The 21412-nt window shown below is 40.0% G+C and overlaps 1 protein-coding gene across 1 annotated transcript in view; it reads right to left on the minus strand.

Annotated features, from left to right (window-relative positions):
• Nucleotides 1–10403: 10403 nt before the first annotated feature.
• The window catches only part of Nme8 (NME/NM23 family member 8), a 36909-nt gene continuing 25900 nt past the window's right edge, over nt 10404–21412 (minus strand). The window contains exons 11-15 of the mRNA XM_051143188.1: nt 17269–17413; nt 16463–16570; nt 15660–15811; nt 11784–11928; nt 10404–10632 (exon numbers count right to left, since the gene is read on the minus strand). Of these exons, the coding sequence (XP_050999145.1) occupies nt 10404–10632; nt 11784–11928; nt 15660–15811; nt 16463–16570; nt 17269–17413 (779 nt within the window). The remainder of the gene's footprint in view (nt 10633–11783; nt 11929–15659; nt 15812–16462; nt 16571–17268; nt 17414–21412) is intronic.

A 21412-nucleotide genomic window follows, 5' to 3' on the forward strand; every position in this document is an offset into this window, starting at 1 on the left:
AGAGCTGGTTCTCTGAGAAAATCAGCAAGATAGAGAAACCCTTAGCCAAACTAACCAAAAGACAAAGAGACACTATCCAAATGAATAAAATCAGAAATGAAAAGGGAGACATAACAACAGACACAGAGGAAATCCAAAGAATCATTAGTTCTTACTTCAAAAAACTATATGCCACAAAATGTAAAAATCTAAATGAAATGGATAAATTTTATGATAGATTCCACTTACCAAAGTTGAATTAATATCAGGGAAACAGATTAAATACTCCTATGTCTCTTAAAGATATAGAAAGTCATTAAAAGTCTGTCAACCAAAAAAGGAAAAACAAAAAAAACAAAAAAAAAAAAAAAAAAAAAAAAAAAAAAAAAAACAACCAAACAAAAAACCTCAGCACAGAATTCTACCAGACCTTCAAAGAAGAGCTAATACCAATACTCTTCAAATTATTCCACAAAATGTAAATGGAAGAAACATTACCAAACTCATTCTATGAGGCCACAGTTACTTTGATAGCTAAACCACACAAAGACCCAAAAAAGAAAGAGAATTTTAGACCAATTTCCTTCATGAACATTAATGCAAAAATTCTCAATAAAATACTCACAAACTGAATCCAAGAACACATCAAAAAATGTCATCCATCATGAACAAGTAGGCCTCATTCCCAGGCATGCAGAAGTGGTTTGATATATGGTAATCCATCAATGTAATCTATCATATCAACAAACCGAAAGGCAAAACAATCCACATGATCATCCTCTTAGGTGTCAAGAAAGCATTTGATAAAATTCAGCAACTTTTCATGATAAAAGTCTAGGAGAGATCAGGGATACAAGGCACATATGTTTACATAATAAAGGCAATATGCAGCAAGATGATAGCCAACACAAATTAAATGGAGAGAATCTCAAAGAAATTCCACTAAAATCATGGACTAGACAAGGCTACCCATTCTTTACATATCTCTTCAATGTAATACTTGAAGTCTTAGCTAGAGCATAAGAAAGCTAAAAAATATCAAGGGGATACACATTGGAAGAGAAGAAATCAAAGTATCACTATTCACTGATGACATGATATAAGTGACTCCAAAATTCTACCAGGGATCTCCTACACCTTATAAATACCTTCAGCAAAGTGGCTGGATACAAAATTAACTAAATAAAACAGGAGTCCTCCTGTATACAAAATACAAATGGGCTGAGAAAGAAATTAGGGAAACAACACCTTTCACAATAGCCTCAAAAAACAAAGTATCTTGGTGTAACTCTAGCCAAGGAAGTGAAAGACTTGAAAAAAACTTAATGTCAGAGGACATCTATTACCATTCTGTTCCCTCTCTTCATCTTCTTCTGGTGTCTATTCTATTTGCCCTTCTGAATGAGAATCAAGCATCCTCCCTAGGATCCTTCTGAACAGAACACCAACAGCTCAAGCTCTAAGATCAACAATTAATAAATGAGACCTCATGAAACTGAAAAACTTCTGTAAGGCAAAGAACACTGTCAATAACAAGATGACAGCCTGCAGCCTGGGGAAAAGATCTTCACCAACTCTACATTCAACAGAGAGCTAATACCCAAAATACATTAAAAAATTCAATAAATTAAACATCAACAAACCAAATAATCCAATTAAAAATGGGGTACAGAGCTAAACCCAAAAGATGCTCCACCATACAACAAGGACATTTGCTCACCTATGTTCATAGCAGCCCTACTAGTAACAGCCAGAAACTGGAAGCAACCCAGATGTCCCTCAACCTAAGAATGAATAAAGAAACTATGGTACATCTACACAATGGAACACTATTCAGCTATCAAAACAAGGACATCATGAAACTTGCAGGCAAATGAATGGAGCTGGAAACAAAAATCCTGAATGAAGTAACCCAGACCCAGAAGGACATGCATGGTACATACTCACTTGTAAGCAGATATTAGCCATATGATACAAGATAGCCATATTACAATCCACAGACCTAAAGAAGCTAAGTAACAAGGAGGACCCTAGGGAGGATGCTTAATTCTCATTCAGAAGGGCAAATAGAAGAGACACTGTAAGCTGTTGAAGAGAGAGAACAGGAAGGGAGCATACCATAGAGGTCCTTGAAAGACTCCATCTAGCAATGGATCAAAGCAGAAGCTGAGACTCATAGCCAAACTTTGGAAGGAGCTCAGGGAGTCTAATGAAAGAGTTGTGGGATAGAAGGATCCGGAGAGAACAGGAGCTTAGCTCCACATGAAGACAAACAGAGCCAACAAATATGGGCCCAGGGGACCCTGCAGAGATTGATGCATCAAACAAGGACCATGCTCAGGTGTAGCTGATAGGCTGCTCAGACTCCATGATGCAGGAAGTCCTTATAAGACTTTGTAGGCTGATGTCAGTCAGTTGATAGAGAAGAGGGATCCCCCTCTCTTAGGACTAGGGGAGGGGAGTAGGGGAGAAGAGGGAAGGATGGTGGGACCTGGAGGAGATGAGGGAGGGAGCTACGACTGGGATGTAAAGTGAATACATTTTAAAAGATAAAAATACTTAAAAAGACAAAAATTCTAGCAAGGATGTGGGTAAAGGAGCATTGCTATTATTGCCTGTTGGTGGGATTGCAAACTGGTACAGCCAATCTGGAAATCAGTATGGAGAATTCTCACAAAGCCAAAAGTAGATCTGCTACATCACCCAGCTGTAACGATTCTTGGCATATGCCCAAAGGACTCAGCATCCCACTTCACAGATACTTGCTCAGCTATGTTCATTTTTATTCTTTTTACAATAACTAAAAAATGGAAACAACCTAAATGTTTTTCATCTGATGAATTGATAATGAACACGTGGTTCATATACACAATGAAATACTATTCAGCCGTAAAGAAAAATGAATCATGAAATTTGCAAGGGAATGCATAGAACTAGAAAATATTACACTGAGGTAACCCAGACCCAAAAAGACGAACACCATGTGTTCTCTCTTGTTTGTGGATCCTAGCTGAAATCATCTCATAGAGGGAGCCTCAGTTGAGAAATTGCCTGCATAAAAGACTTTCCTATCAAGCCATGAGGAGCAAACCAGTAAGCATGACTCTTCCTGGCCTTTGCATCAGCTCCTGGCTTCAGGTTCAACCCCTGTTTGAGTTCCTGCCTTGGCTTCCCTGGGTGGACTGTTATTCAGGATATGAAAGCAAAGTAAATTCTTTCACCCCCAAGTTGCTTTTAGACATGGTGTTTCATCAGGCTAATAATTACCCTAACTAAGACATTTGCTCTGAATATTTTGATGTGAACATACAACCTGGAGTAACTGCAGGATCAGGAAAGTATAAAGGGACCAGGGGATATTAGGACACAGGTGCTATGATGGGAGAAATGGAAGTGAGGGCATTTACCTGGATGGGGGGAGGGGGAGTAAGACAGAAGGATAGGGAAAGAATGAAAATAAGAAACACTAAGGATGTTTGACAAAGGCCATAGGGAAAATTATTTTATGTTTACTTGAAAATACATATTAATCAGTGTGTGTATTATATATAAAACGTATATTTAAATAAAGTTATAAAACTTGGAGTGATAATGCTCCCCCAAAGCCATTGACTATCTAACAAAAGCTTCTGTTACATATAGAGAAACCATTCCTTCCAGTTGTGATCAGGGGGATCCAGGAGACTCCACAGACAATGTACGTTATTGTCACTGTCTTTGACTTCCTGCTAGAACTTGAAAGGAAGCTCTTAAGGTTGAAGACACTACAAACATCTGACCTAGGATTTGGAGCAACTGAGCAGTAACTGACATGGAAACCTCCACCCTGAGAACTCTCATAGTCTCTAAAGATGCCATGCAAGCTTCCAAGGGAGAAAACGAATCCACAGAACCATCTGTCCTCAGGCGTGTGATAATGGCACTTATATCTTGGGGATAACCAGCAGCCAATTAATTAAACTTAAAACCCACTTAATAGGTGGGAATTAATGCTTGGAGCTGCAAACGTAGGCAGGAACTTGCAGCTGGACAAATCACAGCCCCCAGAGGAGTACCTCTTATTGGCACTCTCCTAAGTCAGTATACTTTCTAACTGCAGTCTAAATATGTGTGTTTATGCACATAGATAAGTGAACCTATTGCTACTCCTCACGAATGAAGCTTTTTTTTTTTTTTTTTCTTGCAGAAGATGGAGACCATTACAGAAATCCTCAACTGGTAAAAAAAAAAAAAAAAAAAAAAAAAAAAAAAAAAAAAATGCAGTTAATAAGTAATGATGTGGATGCCAACACCAACTGATCTGCAACACAGTCCCTATGCTGACGACTCTGGGAACACCTCAGAAGAGAGAGTGGAATGCTCGCTATGAGCCAAAGGACCAAAGGCCCACTGGAAGATTTTGCCTTCCCTATACAACAAAGATTCTGTATCCATGAAACCACAATAGCATGGTCGCCTAAACTAGACCTGAAAAATTACACCAACTGACAAGCGAATGTATCTGAGGGAAGTCCCAGATGTTCTAGCCCAGATGGGAGAGCACATGCTTTTAATGGCTTTGGGGAGAGAGAGCATCAATATTCTACAGGTGCAAGGACACTGGCATGTAATCCAATCTTAAATGGTCAGTCCCAAACACATATACATTAGAGTGATATCAAAATGGAATCCGTGGATTATATATATAAGTATGTACAAAAATCATAGAAGTTATGAAATCTAAGATGAAGTTGGTCTAACACAAGAGGAGTTGGAGGCAGAAGAGGGAGTGGACAAAATTACCTAAATACAGGGCTCACGTGATATTCTAAAAATATAATTAAGAACATTAAAAATCACTTGAAATTTTTAAAAAATGAGAAATGTCTTTCTTTACACTTCGCATGCAACTAGAATTCACATAATTAAGAACCAGTCACAAGCGTCAGTCTATAGTATCAAGCAGTGTTGGGACACTACAGTTTTCAAAGGAGTAAATTATCACTAGCATCAGATGGAACAAGTCACTGACTGTCTTAGCTCACTTGCCAGACACAGCACATTCTTGAGTAGACTGAGAAGGAGGTGACATAGTGTGGGAACTGCATATGAACCTGGGTGTGAGCTTGGGATCCTTTGATCCCAAGAAACATTGTGCAGTTTCACCCAAGAGAGGAAAAGATAAAACTGACAAAAACTTCTACTCCTGATCCTTTCTTGTGGATGGGGTCAGCATGATACTGTGGGGAGCTAGAAGCATGATCTGCACAGTCCCACAGTGAGACTGCCAATCAGCAAGTCCTCGAGGCTAAGGGGATGCCTCAGGGCTTAGGAGCTCATGTTAGTTGCTCTTGCAGGTGACCTGGGTTTGGATCTCAGCACCCCCCAGACAACCGTTTATAATTCCAGCTTCAGGGGACGGGCACCCTTTCCTGACTTCTGCCAGCACCAGGCCTGTACATGATGGACATACATGCATGCAACCCAAAATCGTCACACACACAAAATAAAACAAATCTTTTAAAAACTGAAAGATAAAATAAGTATTTCTATCTTCCACCTTCTTAGACTTTCTGGCTGGTTAATGTCAACGGTTTTAGGGTCAAACCCATGACCAACTTGTGAGTGTTGGGGCCTTGCAGCATCCTTGGTCAAGTTATTCCTCTGCAGGCTGCATCCACTCTGGACTATTTCTTGGTTTGTGTTTCTCCTCACCTTTTGTTGTATTGAGCTGTACAGCTTTATTTGATCCATTTTACATCATTGTTGAAAAATAAGCACGCGAATCCACTTGGTGGTTACAGTTTTTATTGTTACCGTGCACAGGCTTGTGAGCTTCCATCTTGGTGTTTGCTTTCCTTGGAGGGATTTTTATTACTCTTCACAGAAAGTTGTGACTCATGGTTTTATGTTAATGAAACCTCCCTTGTCTTCTCAAACTCCTGCGAATAGAAAAAATAAGCTTCATAAGATAAATGGCAGCGTGATAGACTAATATTTGAGCGGTTTGTTTGTTATAAGATTGTAGGTCTTTCAGATCCCTTCATTTTGGTTGACTCTCTCCCTATCCTCATCTCTCCCCTATTTTCCCACCCTTTCCCAGTTTAAAATTTTCCAACCCCAGGATTATTTTCTCTGCTCGCACATTACCTATGATCCAGTCTCCTTAAAGTACCCCTTCTCAGTGGCTCTTTTCTACTCGTGTCATCTACAGAAACTAAATTGAACACCCCAAACTAGTAATATAAAGCTGAAATTCAAAGATGAGAGAGAATAGTCATTTGTTTTACTATGTCTGGGTTACTTCACTCAGTATAATTTTTTCCGGTTTCACCAATTTGTCTGCAATTTTCATATTCGTTTACAGCTAGATAAAAGTTCTATCCTGTACGCATACCACAGTTTCATTATCCACTCATCAGCTAAACATCTAAACTGACTTCATTTTCTAGCTAATTTGAATAAAAGCATCAATAAGCATGGATGAGCAAGAGTCTTGGCAGTAAGTTATACGGTTTTTTGCTATGTGCTCAGGGGTAGGACAATGGCATCTTACGGTAGTTCTATTTCTATGTTATTGAAAAATTTTTCCATGCTGTTTTCCCATAGTGGCTGTACCAGCTTGCATTCCTATCAACAGGGAATGAGGGTACTCCACATGTCAGATTGATTAAAAAATTTAAGATAATAACCTTCCTTATAGATAAAATTTCAAAGTATTTTTATTTTTAAAATAGTTAGGTCTATTAAACATTGTAAAGTGTTAGACATCCATATAGCTTCTTTTAAGATATGTAAAGATATATATCTTATCTTTGTTCAAATCTGTAGCTCATTTTTTTATTAAGTAGTTCATTTACTTGGTTTTTTTTTTTTTTTTTTTTTTTAGGGTTATTTTGTATGCTGTAGATATTAATCCTGTTAGATGAATGGCTAGCAAAGATTTTCTCTCATTTACTTCTTAACTTATTGTTTCCTTTGTTGTACTAGAAGCCTTTTTGTTTCATGAGATACCATTTATCAGTTGTTGGTCCTATTTCATAAGTACCAGGAGTCCCACTCAGAAGGTCCTTATGTCTGCTTACATTGTAGTGTGCTCTATGACTTTGCTTCTAGCCCTCTCAGCTTTAGGTTTTACGTTGAGGTCTTTGATCCACTTGAAGTTGGCTTTTGTTCAGGATGGGAGCCAAGAATCAAGTTTCACTCACCTACATGTAGTCATCCAATATGCCTAACAGTATTTGTTGAAAAGGATTTCTTTTTCCAGTGTGTATTTTTGTCAAAAAATTATGTTGCTATGGTCGCTTAGGTCTGAATCTACTATTCAAATTACACACACGCACACACACACACACACACACACACACACACACACACACACACACGCACAGCAAGTGATATGTGTGTGTGTTGGTTTTTTTCTTCAAGTACTATACAAGTGTCCTTTTTATTAGTTGTACAACTGAAGAAAGGTATAATAATAATGCCTGAAACATCGTTCTTTTGACTCAAGATTGCTTTGACTATCTGTGATCCTTTGTATTTCCATATGAATTTAAGATCATTATTTCTATTTCTGTGATAAATGGCACAGAAATTTTTATTGGAATTTCATTGAATATATGAACATGTTGGGGCATGAAGGTCATTTTAACAGTATCATTTGTAGCAATCCATGAACATGAGAGTCCTTTCATCTTTTAGTGTCTTCCTTGATTTCTTCCTCCTCAGTTTTAAAATTTTCATCATAAAGGGCCTTTACTACCTTAATTAGATTTGCCCTAATGTGTTTTCTTTCTTTCTTTCTTTTTTTTTTTTTTTTTTTTTTTTTTTTTGTCTATTGTAAACTGGATTGTTTCCCTGATTTCCTTCTCATTGAATTTACATTGGTATAAGAGAAAGCAACGTATGATAATTTTGTATCCTGAAACTTTGCTGAAAGTGTTTATCAATTCGAGGTTTCTTTATCTCTGAGATAAAGCCAACCTGGCCATGATTTGGTGTGTGTGTGTGTGTGTGTGTGTGTGTGTGTGTGTGTATTATATGCAATTCTTATACAGATGGTACTCAGAAATGTGAAAGCAGGCAAAAACAGTAATTTGTAAAATCTGCTCTTCTCTTTAAACCCAGAGACATGGGGCTGACCTTGGGAATGCATCCACAAGGCTTCCACATCATTTTATGTTGCTCTTTTACTGAATCGTCATTTTTTGGGTTCCCACAAATCTTTACCTTTAAAATCCCGGAAAAATCTCTGTCTGGCAGTTTCTGGCTATATTCTTCTTATGTCCCAGGAAGAGGATGGGCACATGCTCCACCATCTTACTGCTGCTGCCACCACACAGGGGTCTTTTTAACCTCCCTAAGCTCCTATAACCTTATTTCTCTTCAATTCTGGATATCATTTACCCAATGTGACCAACACAGAATGCATGGTGCTTTCTAAATCGCTTATCTCCTTTGAATCTTCTGTCCGAGGATAACTAGTTGTGGCTACAGCTAGAAAAGTAACTTTTCTCATTTCTTTGGTAGGGCAGCAGCCCATATTTCCAGGTACATTTCAATTTCTAACTTGTCTGGCTCCTACCCATGAGACATATAGACCTCCCGGTTCAGCACTGAATTATACACTAAACGGGAACCTCCAAATCCAGTGATAATGATGCCCGTGGCACAAAAGGAGGGCAGTACAGATGTTAGGAGGAAGCCAAGAGTAGCTACGTGTAGACTGTAGGTCTGCTGAGAAACCTCACTTCCACCACTCCCTCAGTTGTTCCCAATGGGTTTTACATTTGCCTGCAAGTAGCAAACTTTATCCAAGCATAGTGTATATAGATATATTTCATAGCTCCAAAACATGAACATTCTTGAGGCATGAAATTATGCCTTCATTTATAAAACTACTTTTACACTTGGTACTTTGATTCTGGGTTCTACTGGCTAAATAGAACATGGAACGGTGTGCTGGATAGTTTTATGTCAATTTGACACAAGCTAAAGTCATCTGAAAAGAGGAAACCTCAATTAAGAAAATGCTTTCATAACATGGGGCTGTAAGCCAACCTGCAGAACATCTTAAAATTAGACAATTGATGGGGAAGTGTCCAGCCATTGTGGGAAGCAGGGTGGGCAAGCCATGATGAACAAGCCATAAGCAGCACATCCTCCATGGCCTCTGTATCAGCTCCTGCTTCCAGGATCCAGTCCCGTTTGAGTTTCTGTCCTGGCTCCCTTCAGTGATGGACTATGATGTGGAAGTGTAAGCCAGGTAAACCCTTTTTTTCCTCCCCAAGTTGCTTTGGTCATGGTGTTTCATCACAGCAATACCAACCCCAAACTAAGACAAACAGTATTCTCTTCTATCTCTTGCTGAAAGGTTTTTTTTTTTTTTTTTTTTTTTTTTTTTTTTTTTTTTTTTTTTTTTTTTTTATCAATTTCAGTTTTCTCCTTTTCTTGTGGACACTAAACTTCATCTTGGGTCAGGTATGTGAGGACAACATTCCACACATAGGTTTGTTATTGGAAAGTCCGGAGCCAAAGACATACAGTAGATAATGTAAAGTCTACTTTTCAATATAAGGAAGAAGAATAGGTTTGATGGGAAGTGTCACTCATTTCCCACTCCGTATCTAACATGAGGTAGTGTACCCTTAGGATTATCATGTCATGTCAGCCATTGGTGTGGTCCATAGGTATCAGAGATGGTTGTTCATGCCTTGGCAGCAAACACCATAGCCTGCTAACTGGATTTAAGACCTGCTTAACAGGAGGGAAGCCGTGCCTGGTACTGAAAGCCTAGCTAACTGCTCAGTGCTGGTGAACTCTTGATTGTTGAAGGAGGATCTACAACCACTAATGTTTTAAAGGAGCATAATCTCCAACAACAGTTTATAAGCATTTGTCTTTATACCAACAGATAAGGGCAGTCTTCACTAATCATCAAGCAAAGTGGGGGAAACTCCCACTACTGAAAACCACAACCAATCACGATGCAGAGTTGCGGAGCCTAGCCCCCAATGGATACGTCTACAAAATGCTCTTGGACCTAAGGCTCAGGAAGCATTGTGAAAGAGGGAGTGGAGGATCAGGGGGTTTGCTGTGAGAGTCTGTCTCACGTCAACTGATTGTTCAGTGCCAAATGATCAGCCCTGAAAACACATACAAGTTGACACTATATGGACTAAACAGGTTATATTTAGGAAATATACACACATATGTATAAATATATAGACATGTATACATGTATATATACATATATACACATACAATACCAATTAGTTGAAAAGGAGGCATGAGTTTGAAGGAAAGTGGGGGTAGGTATGTGGGAGGGCTTGTAGGGAGGGAAGCGATGTGAGAAATGTAATTATATCATAATCTCAAAAATAAAATCAAAAAAGAAAACAACATTTATCAAAGTGGCATATGCTTTATAGTACGTACTCTAGTTAGGCATCCTCAGGATTATCTTCTGTGAACACATTACTGATGCCGACTGATGCTTCATACGTGTTAGATGCCCCATGGACAGCATTTCTCAAAATGTCCACCCCATATCTGGCTCGGAGGCAATCTGGGGAGAGCAGTTTTGCTTCTTCTGGGTCTACTGGGCCAACCATGCGTCTCCATTCCACAACAGCATTCCACTTGGTCAGAATCATGACTGTAGACGGGCCCCTGCAAATGGTAACTCTTTCAGAAGGCAGGCTCCTTCACGGGGCATCGCTTACACACACTGCAAAGACAGAGTGCCTCTGGTGCATCCGGAGCATTTTCCCCAATCTATGTGATCATGTGCTTTCTTCCTTTTCACGGGGTTGGTGTTTGAGTGCTGTGGTTTAATTCTAGTGAATGAATGTGAGTGGATTCATCTTTTTTACTGCTTTGGGGACCACACAAACATTGTTATGGACCCAGGCTTGTACTTCATGTTCACCCTTCAGCCTCTAGCCCAGTGGTTCTCAACCTAGCTAATGCTGGGGCCCTTTAAGAAAGTTCCTCATGTGGTGACCCACAACCATAAAATTATTTCCCTGCTATTTCCTAATCTCAGTTTTGCTACTATTATGAATTATAATGTAAATTTCTGATATTCAGGCTATCAGATGTGACTTCCAAAAGGGTCATGACCCATAGGCTGAGAAACACTGTCTAGACATTTATGGATTGCTTCCACTGCAGAAGGCCACCATAACCAGACTATGCTCATTACCAAGATATATTTTATCCAGTTATTGGCTGGTTAAAGTTATAAAGATGTCTTACCTCAGCTCACTGCATTACCACTTGGATGACCCTAGTTGGTCAGTGGAGACTTTGGTCCTCTCTAAAGCATCTTGACCTCATCCTCCTGTTACCTCTTTTTTTTCTCCCCTCCACATAATATTCTAACTACAAAGGCTAAACCATGAACTTTTTGATGTAACCTATAGGAAATGGAACCTGCAACAGAGTTGCCTGGAGCTTTGCTTTCTTAGTATTTGTGATGCGGGTTCTCAGTCCTTTCGCTTCCTGGGAGGCAGCTCTTAGGTCTTTCTTGTACAGATAAAGAGATTTTAGCATACTATTACATTGACTTAACATGAATTTAAGGCCTAACAGACTCTATATATATAGTATGGGAAACTAAAGAAGTAGAAGGAAGAACAAATGAAGAGGAAGGGAAAGGAGAAAGGCTTGTAAAAATAAATAAACTATAAATATTAACAAGGTGTCCCTCCATGAGTCAAATAGAAAATTGTTCAAAAAAATAATTTGTGTTTCCCACGGTCTCTATAATATACAGTAACCACTTCTACAGTACAAACAATTGCATGTCAGAAACTTACATAGATAAGACTTCCAATACATTTTTATAAAAATCTTTTCCTGTTATCTTGAAATAAACTTTGTTTGCGTGCTCTGGAGTCAGGACTATTTCCTTCAGCATGGTCAGCTCAAATCCAGCCTCTTTAATGGCCTTCAGGATCTCCTCTAAAGAAACAAACATTGGGTACCTCTGTAGATCATTAGTTCTGTGTTCATGGTGTATTCAAGGAGATCAAAATGCCAGAGGAAAACAATAGTTTAACTTGCGTCTTATGGTTTATATGTACAAAATCATGTAAAATCAAAAGCACCAAATTCACAGCCAGAAGACCTTGAGGGTGTTAGCACGGATGTCCCACTTTGGTCAACTGAGGGAGCATCAAAGGGAAAAGGAGATCTACTGACACGCTAAACATGAAGACATGATTTCATCTTTATGCCCCAGATGCCCACGAATGTCTTATGTGATCTGTGCCAGGGTGGGGGTTGTGGGAGGGGTAGGGAGAGCCAAGGCAAGCATTCTTTCCTGAAGCAAATGTCACGGCTGAGTGCAACAATACATTGGATCCTGCAGAATCGCACCAACAGCCTCAGTGTTGAAGTCTGCATTCTCCAGACCAAGGGGAACCAACTGAAAGAATTGGAGCTTTCTGGCAAAGGAAGAAGAGGAGGGGGGAGATGGTATGATGCCTGGGAAAGGGGTAAGGGGTAAGGAAAAAAAAGAAAGAGATTTTTTTTCTTTTTTCACCAAATAAAAAACACTCAGAGGCGTGTGGCTGGGAAGAAAGGTGAGTGAGACCCAACCTACAAAAAAAAAAACAAAAACAAAAAAACAAAACAAAACAAAACAAAAAACAAACAACTAAGGAAAGCTTGGCCTTTCCTGCCAGCAAGGATAACCCGGATGGGCCTTCTAGTAATAAATGTGAACAGATACAAAGCTACAAAGCATACATCAGAAATGAGCCAATCCAGTTAATTTACCATGCCAAGATGATATTATAAAGAATAATATGCATGGCTCCTCAACAGCAAGCCAGTAAACAATTCTCTCTGGAGTCTGGCTGATGTGTATTTTTAGAAATGTTGGCCTTTGTGTTAGGCACGGTGGTCAGAGCAAGGTGTTGTCACAAAGCAGACAAGCAGAATGTCTCCATAAAACCTCAAGATTGAGAACAACTTGGAGAGGATGGGGGTTATTTCATGTCCTACTTCCTCATCACAGTGCATCGTTGAAGGAAGTTAGGGCAGGAATTCAAGAGGCAGAACATGAAGCAGAAGCTGTGAAGATGTGTTGCTTACCGACCTTCCCCCCAGTAACTTCCTCAGTCTAGTTTCGCATACAACCTAGGACCATCTGCCTAGGAATGGCACTTCCCATGGTGGGTTATGCCCTCCCACACGAATCGTCAATCATCATAAATCATCAAAAAATGCCTTACAGACTTGCTTGCAATCCAACACGGCAGGGATACTTTTCTCAATTAGATTCCATTTTCTTGAATGAGTTTCACTTGTGTCAAGTTGAGAAGACACTAGTCAGCACAACCAACCACTTGTCAACTTGACCCACAAACACATCATTATTCAACTACAACATTTCTTGTCTCGCTTGTCCTCCAGATGTCATGTTCATATTAATATCACAATAGCAAACATCCCACCCTTTAAAACTTCCAATTAAAAAAAAAACAGGCTTTAAAAAAGATCTAAAGTCTCAAACTCCAAGCATCTCTAAAATAGCCAGTATCTCTAAAACTTTAAAGTCCCTCTAAACTCCAAAGTCTCTTTAAAAAGTCAACAGTAAGACTGTTCAAAGTCAACAGTAAGCTCCTATTGAAATAAAAAACAAGGTAAATACTTTCTTACTCCAAGAAGGAAGAATCAGGTCACAGTTACAAATCAAACCAAGGCAAAACAAAGTTTAACAGTGTGAAAGTCTCAGTGTTTGGTGTCTAAGACCTATTCACAATCTTCTGGGCTCTACAGAGACAGATTCCTTCAGAATTGCTGTTTGCTTGCAGCTCGGGACAGCTTCTCTCATAGGCTCAGGGACATTCCATGCCACACATGCTGCTGTCCTTGGTGCTTGTCCAATGGTACTGATCTTCAGAATGCTGGGGTCTTCCCTGAAACTGGGTTGCACATGCAGTAATAGCCTTTCAGGGACTCTGACTTTGCCACACGGTGCCTCGCCTCAACCGTTCTCCATAATCCTTTCATGCTTTCACAATCAGTAACACCTGGGATGCTCGTACACATTACCAAGTGTGGCTGCCAACACAAGGTAAAGATTTGGCCACTTCTGGACCACGGCTTTTGTGTGCTGACCCTAAGGAAGTGCCTCCCATAAGATTTCACCTCAAAAACTGCTGGCCTCTTCTCTTAATCTCTCTTCTAGTTTCTTAGCACCAGCTGATCAACTTCAGCTGTCTACGGTTTTATTTTAGTACTTCTGAGCTCTTGTTAATCACAGCTGATTCTTAATACAGTTATCATACAAACAGCCACAGAAAGGGACACTGCTTCCTTCTGAAGCGTCACAAGCCAGACCTTCATCATCTGCATTGCTCTCAACATTCTGATCTGCCAAAATGCCACAGAACGGGTGGGTCACTAAACTCTGAGGTCTTGAAGGTTTCTACATCCTCAAGGTCCAAGGTCCTTCCACAATCCTTCCCAAATCATGGTCAGTTTTGTCAAATCAATAGTCCACTCTCTCTGGTACCAATCTCTGTCTTAGTTAGGGTTTATACTGCTGTTATAAAAACACAATGATTATAAATGGGATGGAAAGTTTTATTTCATCATAATCTTCCGTATCACAGTCCGTCATTGGAGGAAGTTAGGGCAGGAACTCAAGAGGCAGGAAGTGAAGAAGAAGCCCTAGAACAACATGGCTTCCTTACTTGATCTTTATAGCTTGCTCATCCTGCTTTCATGTGCGGTCCAGGACCACCTGCCCAGGAATGGAAATGCCCTCAGCAAGACAGTCTCACTTACCTCAATAATTAGTCAAGAAAATGGTTCTTCACGCATAAGCCATCTTTCCTGGTCTGGTTCCAGACCCACAACCCAAGGACCTACTTTGCTAGTTAGGTCCTGGATCCCTCACTGTGCCAGGGCTGGCTTTCCTAGGAAAGTTGCTTCTTCCCTTTGGCATCCCTCACCAAAGCCCTCTGCCATCTAAAACCAACAATCCTAGTACCAGACCTGGATTCTTGAACTCTTTTTATCTGTGAACATCCTTTGCCTGTTAGACCCATGGTTTGGAAGCCATTTTTCTCGGTCCATTAAGCAACTCATCAACGAGCTTTCCCTGGCCTAGCTCAAGTCACACATTTCCTGCTCTGGCCCAATCTAAGGAAGTCTAGACTATCATATCAGACACATCACCAAAGAAAGATTTCCACATTCAGAGATTACATCACAAAAAAGCAAAAACAAAAAACAGCAAACAACAAAAAACAAACAAAAAAACCATGGATGGCCAAAACAGGTAAGTTTCTCACCAAACCCCACTACTTCTACAGGAGAACCAAGAAGGCAAAGTTTAGAAGACCAATCATAAACTCTATCAAAAAACTCAGTGAACTTAAAGAAGACATGAACAAATACTTTGCTGAACGCTATGCAGCTAAAAATAAGTGCTTGAGCAATGTCCAAGAAAATATAAATGGACAACAGAGTGAAAGAACGGAGATTAGTCTGGATTTGAAGACTGAATTCAATACAGAGAAACACTGAGGAGAACAAAAGCCAAAATAAAGATAAAATTGAAAGGAAAAAAAAAAACCCTTAGTATCCCAATTAGAAAATCTAGGAGGAAAGCTCTCTGTAGAGTGAGTCAAGCAGAAGATTGACGGCTGGGACTTGAACAAAGAGTGGATGCTTACTTCTTTGCTCGGGTGACACATGAGGCTTGATCAGTGCCAGCGTGCTCTGAGGAGGAAAAAAATGCTCGATCTCCTTCTCAGCTTCCTCTTTTGAAGGGCTTCCATAGAACAGGTTGATAGGGAAACTTTCTGTGGCAAACCTTGCACATAAACTTTGAAAAAAAAAAGCCAAGTTAAAAGTCAAATGTAACATAACAATCAAATGTAATATTACACTACTTATTTAAGTTGGTAAAAAAAAAAAAATCAAGCAACGGCACCCATTCCAGATCTAAGTACTGTACAAATGGATGCAATCAGCCAGTGACTTGGACATGCTATGTCCTTTCATAGAGGTAGCAGACATTAGGGAGAAAATATGTGAACGTTTACATCCCACTGTGGCTATAACCAAGGAAAACAAAATATCCTGTAGTGAAAAATCCTGCCTAGCTGTGTGACCTCAACTGGTAAGAATAAAGTTCTCTGTACAGTGATATTGAGGTTAATCTTGACTTTTTCTTATCAGTATTCCAAAAACTCTTATGATCACTTAAAGATGTTGCAAGCATGATCACATCTCTTCTCAGGGTGATTTGTTATAAATTGTGATTACGGTGGATTATTTCTTCCTGTAAGTAGAGACAAGAGGCCTATGTCAAGCATCCCATCTTTTCTTGAAAAACTGTAGCTGTCTGGAAGCTTACATTAGATCAAGACCAGACATCCACAATATGCAGTCAGTGTCTTCCCCAGTAATAGGTGCTCCCAAAGTAAAACTGCATTGCATGAAGATGGGCAGAGAGCCATGGGGTAAGCGATACCTCTCTGGATAGTATGTGAAAGCTTCCTCAAGGGTTTTTGGTCCCATTAACTCTTGCCAATGCTGCAAACCATTCTCCCTCAATAGAACAAGGACACAAGATGGATTACTGTTAGAAAAAGCAAAACCGAAGGTTAATGAAAAAATGCCTTAGGAGTTAATGGCCTTCAGAGAACACAAGCGCGCATTGTTAATCTGACCGCAGTACATCAAATGATCTATAATGGGTCCACCATTAACATATGTTGGCACGCACTCAAGAGTACACTTAGATGATCTGGGAAGAAAATCAGGAAGGGAAAAGTAGGATCCCAGTTCTTAAGCGTGGTTCCTTCCAAGCTTTCATTCTCTGCTTGGTTTATGTAATCTTGCTGGCTTTTGGTTTCAGCTGCATTTTGGTTACTCCTCTAGCTATTGGGCAGCTTTCTAGTATCCCATCTCTCCTCTAGGACACGTGACATCGATGATCATCAAAACCCCCAAAACAGTAATCAGGCCGCCCAAGGGGTCTGACAGTTCTCTGTTTGGACTTGGTGGTGTTGCCCACTCTGGAATTCTGCATCCAACTCAACTGGAAACTGGCATGTCCAAGGGAACTGTTATTTGCTGTAACAATATTTCTGAAGGGGAGAGGAGGCAGACGTTTGAGGAGAGAATGAGGACAGTAACAAGACTGACAAAGATACAGACCAAGAACGTGCTTATAGAACTTCGAAGCTTCCCAGCCTAATGAAAATGAAGCTTATAAAAGGGCTGAGATGAGCCAGAAACAATCACAGCCCTTTAAAACCCTGAACATTGCTTCACCTGCTCATGTAAGCTACGAGTTTAGCAAAGTACTCTTCATTCTCATAGTTCTTGCATATTGTCTTTGCTTCCTCCTCTGATAATGATATTTGCCTCTGCATCAGTATGGTAAATCCTTCATTCTGGATAATGTTAAAGACATCATCTAAGGAAAAACAGTTATGACAAGGTTAAATTTGAAATGTGAAGATGGAAGCTCTCTTATGTGTCTAACTGTCCAATGAACTGTATAAGTTCACATAAAAGGCTTCTTAGGTTCCAAGATGCATCTTAATACATCAACTGTAAGGTTGCTTCAAGTTTTCCTACCACACTGTAGTTATTCACAAACACACAAAGGAACCTCGGGAAATAATTTCTTCTGCTGCACATACTCTGTGTGCACGATAATTTGGGGCGGCTCGAATGGACAGGGCCCCTGTTGGCTCATATGTTTAAATTCTTGGTTCCAGGTTGGTGAGACTGTTTGGGAAGGATTAGGAGGTGTGGCCTTGTTGGAGGAGGCGTGTCATTGAGTGGGCTTGGGGGTTTAAACAGCTCATGCTGCTGCCAGGTAGTTCCTTCTTTCTCATCCTCCAATTTGAGGATCAGATGTATGCTCTCGGCTGTTTCTCGAGCACCATGCCTGCCTGTCTGCTGCCATGATAATCATGGACTCTCCCTCTGAAACACTAAGCAAGCAGCCAATGAAATACTTCCTTTTAGGAGCTACTTTGGTCATAGTGTCTTTCCACCGCAACAGAAAAATAACTAGGGTAAGATAGCAGCCTAAATATTTAACCAATTCAAGTATAAGTCTTTATAAAAGGCAAGCTATTATTTTATTTGTCTATTTGGAGAGAAATAATTTGGCTGAATATCCAAAAGTGTTTCTCTGCCTCCTCTCACTAGCCTGCTTCTTTCTCTCAGTTGAAAAACAGAAAGCGAAACACCTTGTCATCCTTTCTTTTGGACACTGTGAAAACTGCTCCAGATGTGGTATATGATGTGAAAAAAAAAAAAAAAAAAAAAAGGCTCAAATGTTTCTCAAAGAAGGACCTAGGGAAATCTTCCTCCTCTACACTGGCTTTCTGTTTTAACAGTTAAGAACACTGGATCTTCAGATACCACTGGCTAAACCAAAAATACAAATCTTAACTCAGAGCCCAGTCAGTATTATGCTTGGTTGATAATCTTTTTTACAGCCATCTGATTCACAGTATAAACTAAGGATGGCAAACACAAGGACCAACCACCGTTCTTCTTCAGGTAAATGAAGTTTCATCAGCTGCAGCATCTCACTTTCCCAGAATGGCTTCCCTCAGCTTTGTTCACAAGACATTATAAGAAGCTATGACATGCCAGTTACCTAAGAAGTGTCATTGTTAAGTAAATCAAGCTACACTAATATGCAGGATATCTGACATGCTTTATTCTTGCCTAACAATTGTTTGTTGCACTCTAGTTTATTAGATTTATTTTCTGTTCACCGTGGAAGAGGTAACATATCAGATGCATGTGCTTGATCTTGGTCTGAGCCTTATGCTTAATGTTGGGAAGAAAAGCAAATACAGAAGTCACTATCTTTCTTATACAGAAACCACAAATAGGAGAGGGAAGTTAGCAATAATCCAAACAGCGAACAATCCTAAATAGACACATCTATGCACTAAAACAGCAACAACCACAAAATAACTGATATTTACTGAGGCCATACTTTGGAGCAAATCATTTGACTCTGTTTGCCTAAAATATAAGTTAATAAAATATTTTAAAAAATCATATTAAATAGAAGATATATATCTTCTATGTACATATACATATATATACCATATATACATATATGTACATGTATATGCCAACTATATATGTATATATATATCAAATAGAGGTACATTATGTTTTTTGAAATGATGAGAATATTGAAAATGATAATTTTATTTATTTTGCACTTGTATGTGCAGGTGTGCATGTTCAAGCACTTATGTGCGTTCATATGTGTGTGTGACTATATGTGCGCATGCCTGTGAAGACTGGAGGTCGTCCTTTGGTGTTGTTCCTCAGGAGCTGTCCACATTGCTTTTTGAAACAGATGTGTCACTGGGACCTGGGGCTCACCAAGTAGGCCAGGCTGGATGACCAGTGTGTCCTAGGGACGCATCTGTCTCTATCTTTCTAGTGCTGAGACTACAAGAATGGACCACCACACCTGACTTTTTCTATAGGTGCTGGGGACCAGAGGTCCTTAGGCTTACCCAGCAAGCACTTTACTGACTGGGCTAGCATCCCAGCCCCACCTATGCCAATGCTACCTAAATGGCCTTTACTTTAGAATTTCTTGAAGTGATCCAGAACAATAAAGTAACAAAATTTAACAGAACTTTATTGAAAAAGAAGCATGATAGATTGAAACTATCAACTGCCAATCATATAAACCTAAAATGATAAAAATTGAGGCTACAGTCAAAACAAGGACCAGCAGCGTAGGCAGCACTTAAGTTCCTGAGCCATGAGAGCAACCTGTTACTCTCTTAGCTTCTATTCAATCCATAAAGGAAAGAAAACATTTCATAGACTGTTCAAAAGGGTGAGGTTCTGGAACAGACTGGAGTATATCTTCTTTAGAAAAAAAGAAAGAATGTCTCAGGTGCCCAGTTGAGAGTCTGGTGCTCTCTCATGTGCACTCCAAACCAAAGCCTCAGTCATAGACGGAGAAGAGAGAGAAGTGGGGAGGGAAGGAAAGGAAAGAGATGGAGAGGGAGAAAGAGAGAAGAGAGAGAGGGGGGAGAGAGGGAGGGGGAGGGAGGGAGAGGAGAAGAGAGAAGGGGAGAGAGACAGAGGGAGGGAGGGAGAGAGGGAGGAGAAGGGAGGGAGGGGGAGAAGAGTCATTTGAATCTGGCTTTAGCAATCTAGAAGACAAGCATGACCAGGAGTTCTGGCAGAAAACACACACACAGGAGGAGTGAGGAGTGGGAAGGCGGAGAAGCTTTCAGAAATGCTCTGTTGAAGAGGCAGAGAACGCAGAAGTAACCTACCAGCGAAGAGTACAAAGATCTAAGGGAGGTTTTCGTTTTGGTGTGTGCGTGCGTGTGTGTGTGTGTGTGTGTGTGTGTGTGTGTGTGTTGAATTATGTTTATTAACATATTGGAGTATATCTCTGTAATAACCAGAAAACTTCAGTTTTGTGAGAGAAGGCGATGATGGAAAGAAATAAGGGGCATCCGCAGGTTGGACAGTGCATGGGCAGCAGAAATGACATACATGGAATAAGAAAGTGCTAGGCATTTGATGGCTCATATTCAGCCAAGAGCTATCTTTCTCAGCCAGGAATGATGCCTTTTCATGTATAGACCAATAAAGCATTAATAATAATAAATGAGAGCTCCCTCAGCTTCCTGCCTCCAGCACTAGTCTGATCTGAAGATCCTGGGCATCTCTCTCTCTCTCTCTCTCTCTCTCTCTCTCTCTCTCTCTCTCTCTCTTCCTCTTCTTTTCAAGGCTAACCCTCTCATCTCTGCTACTGAAATAATTTCTTCCTGGCTCTATTCACGGACAGTCCTTCAGCTAATGAATCACAAGGCACAGTTCAAATGCAAAGGACTGAAAAGTGTAACGCCAGGATGGATGGTATGACGGGGAGCACAGCATCCTGGTGAAGCACACCGCAGATCCAATCACACAGCACTAAACTTTTCAGAATATTCCTGCTACCTAGGAAAGTACCAAACACCAAGTGTGATTGGTCCTCCAAGGCTCTACATCTACAGGCTCGGCCAAATGCAACTTGTAAGTGCAGGTGGGTAGGCCTGCGGGGCTCCTGGGTGCATATCAAATACATACATAATTTTGTTGTTATTCTTTAAGCAAAACATAAGACTAATTTACATAGTTGTTTTTACATTGTATTATATATTGCAAGTCACAGAATCGAGATCTTCCGAAGTACATATCCAATGGCATGGATATACACCTCATGAAAAAGCTATACTACTTATGTGTGGGCTTGAGTGGCCTGGGCTTTAGCATTCAGAGCAGCTCTGAAGCTAACCCTTGAAAACACTAAAGGAGAAATGGCCTTAGAATATAACATTTAACAAACACCTGACTGCAGCTTGAGGAACATAAGTGAGAAGGAGTTCTGGAGGGGGAGTTGTGTGGTATGAAG

This window comes from Acomys russatus, chromosome 3 (assembly GCF_903995435.1).
Source record: "Acomys russatus chromosome 3, mAcoRus1.1, whole genome shotgun sequence".
NCBI lineage: Eukaryota > Metazoa > Chordata > Mammalia > Rodentia > Muridae > Acomys > Acomys russatus.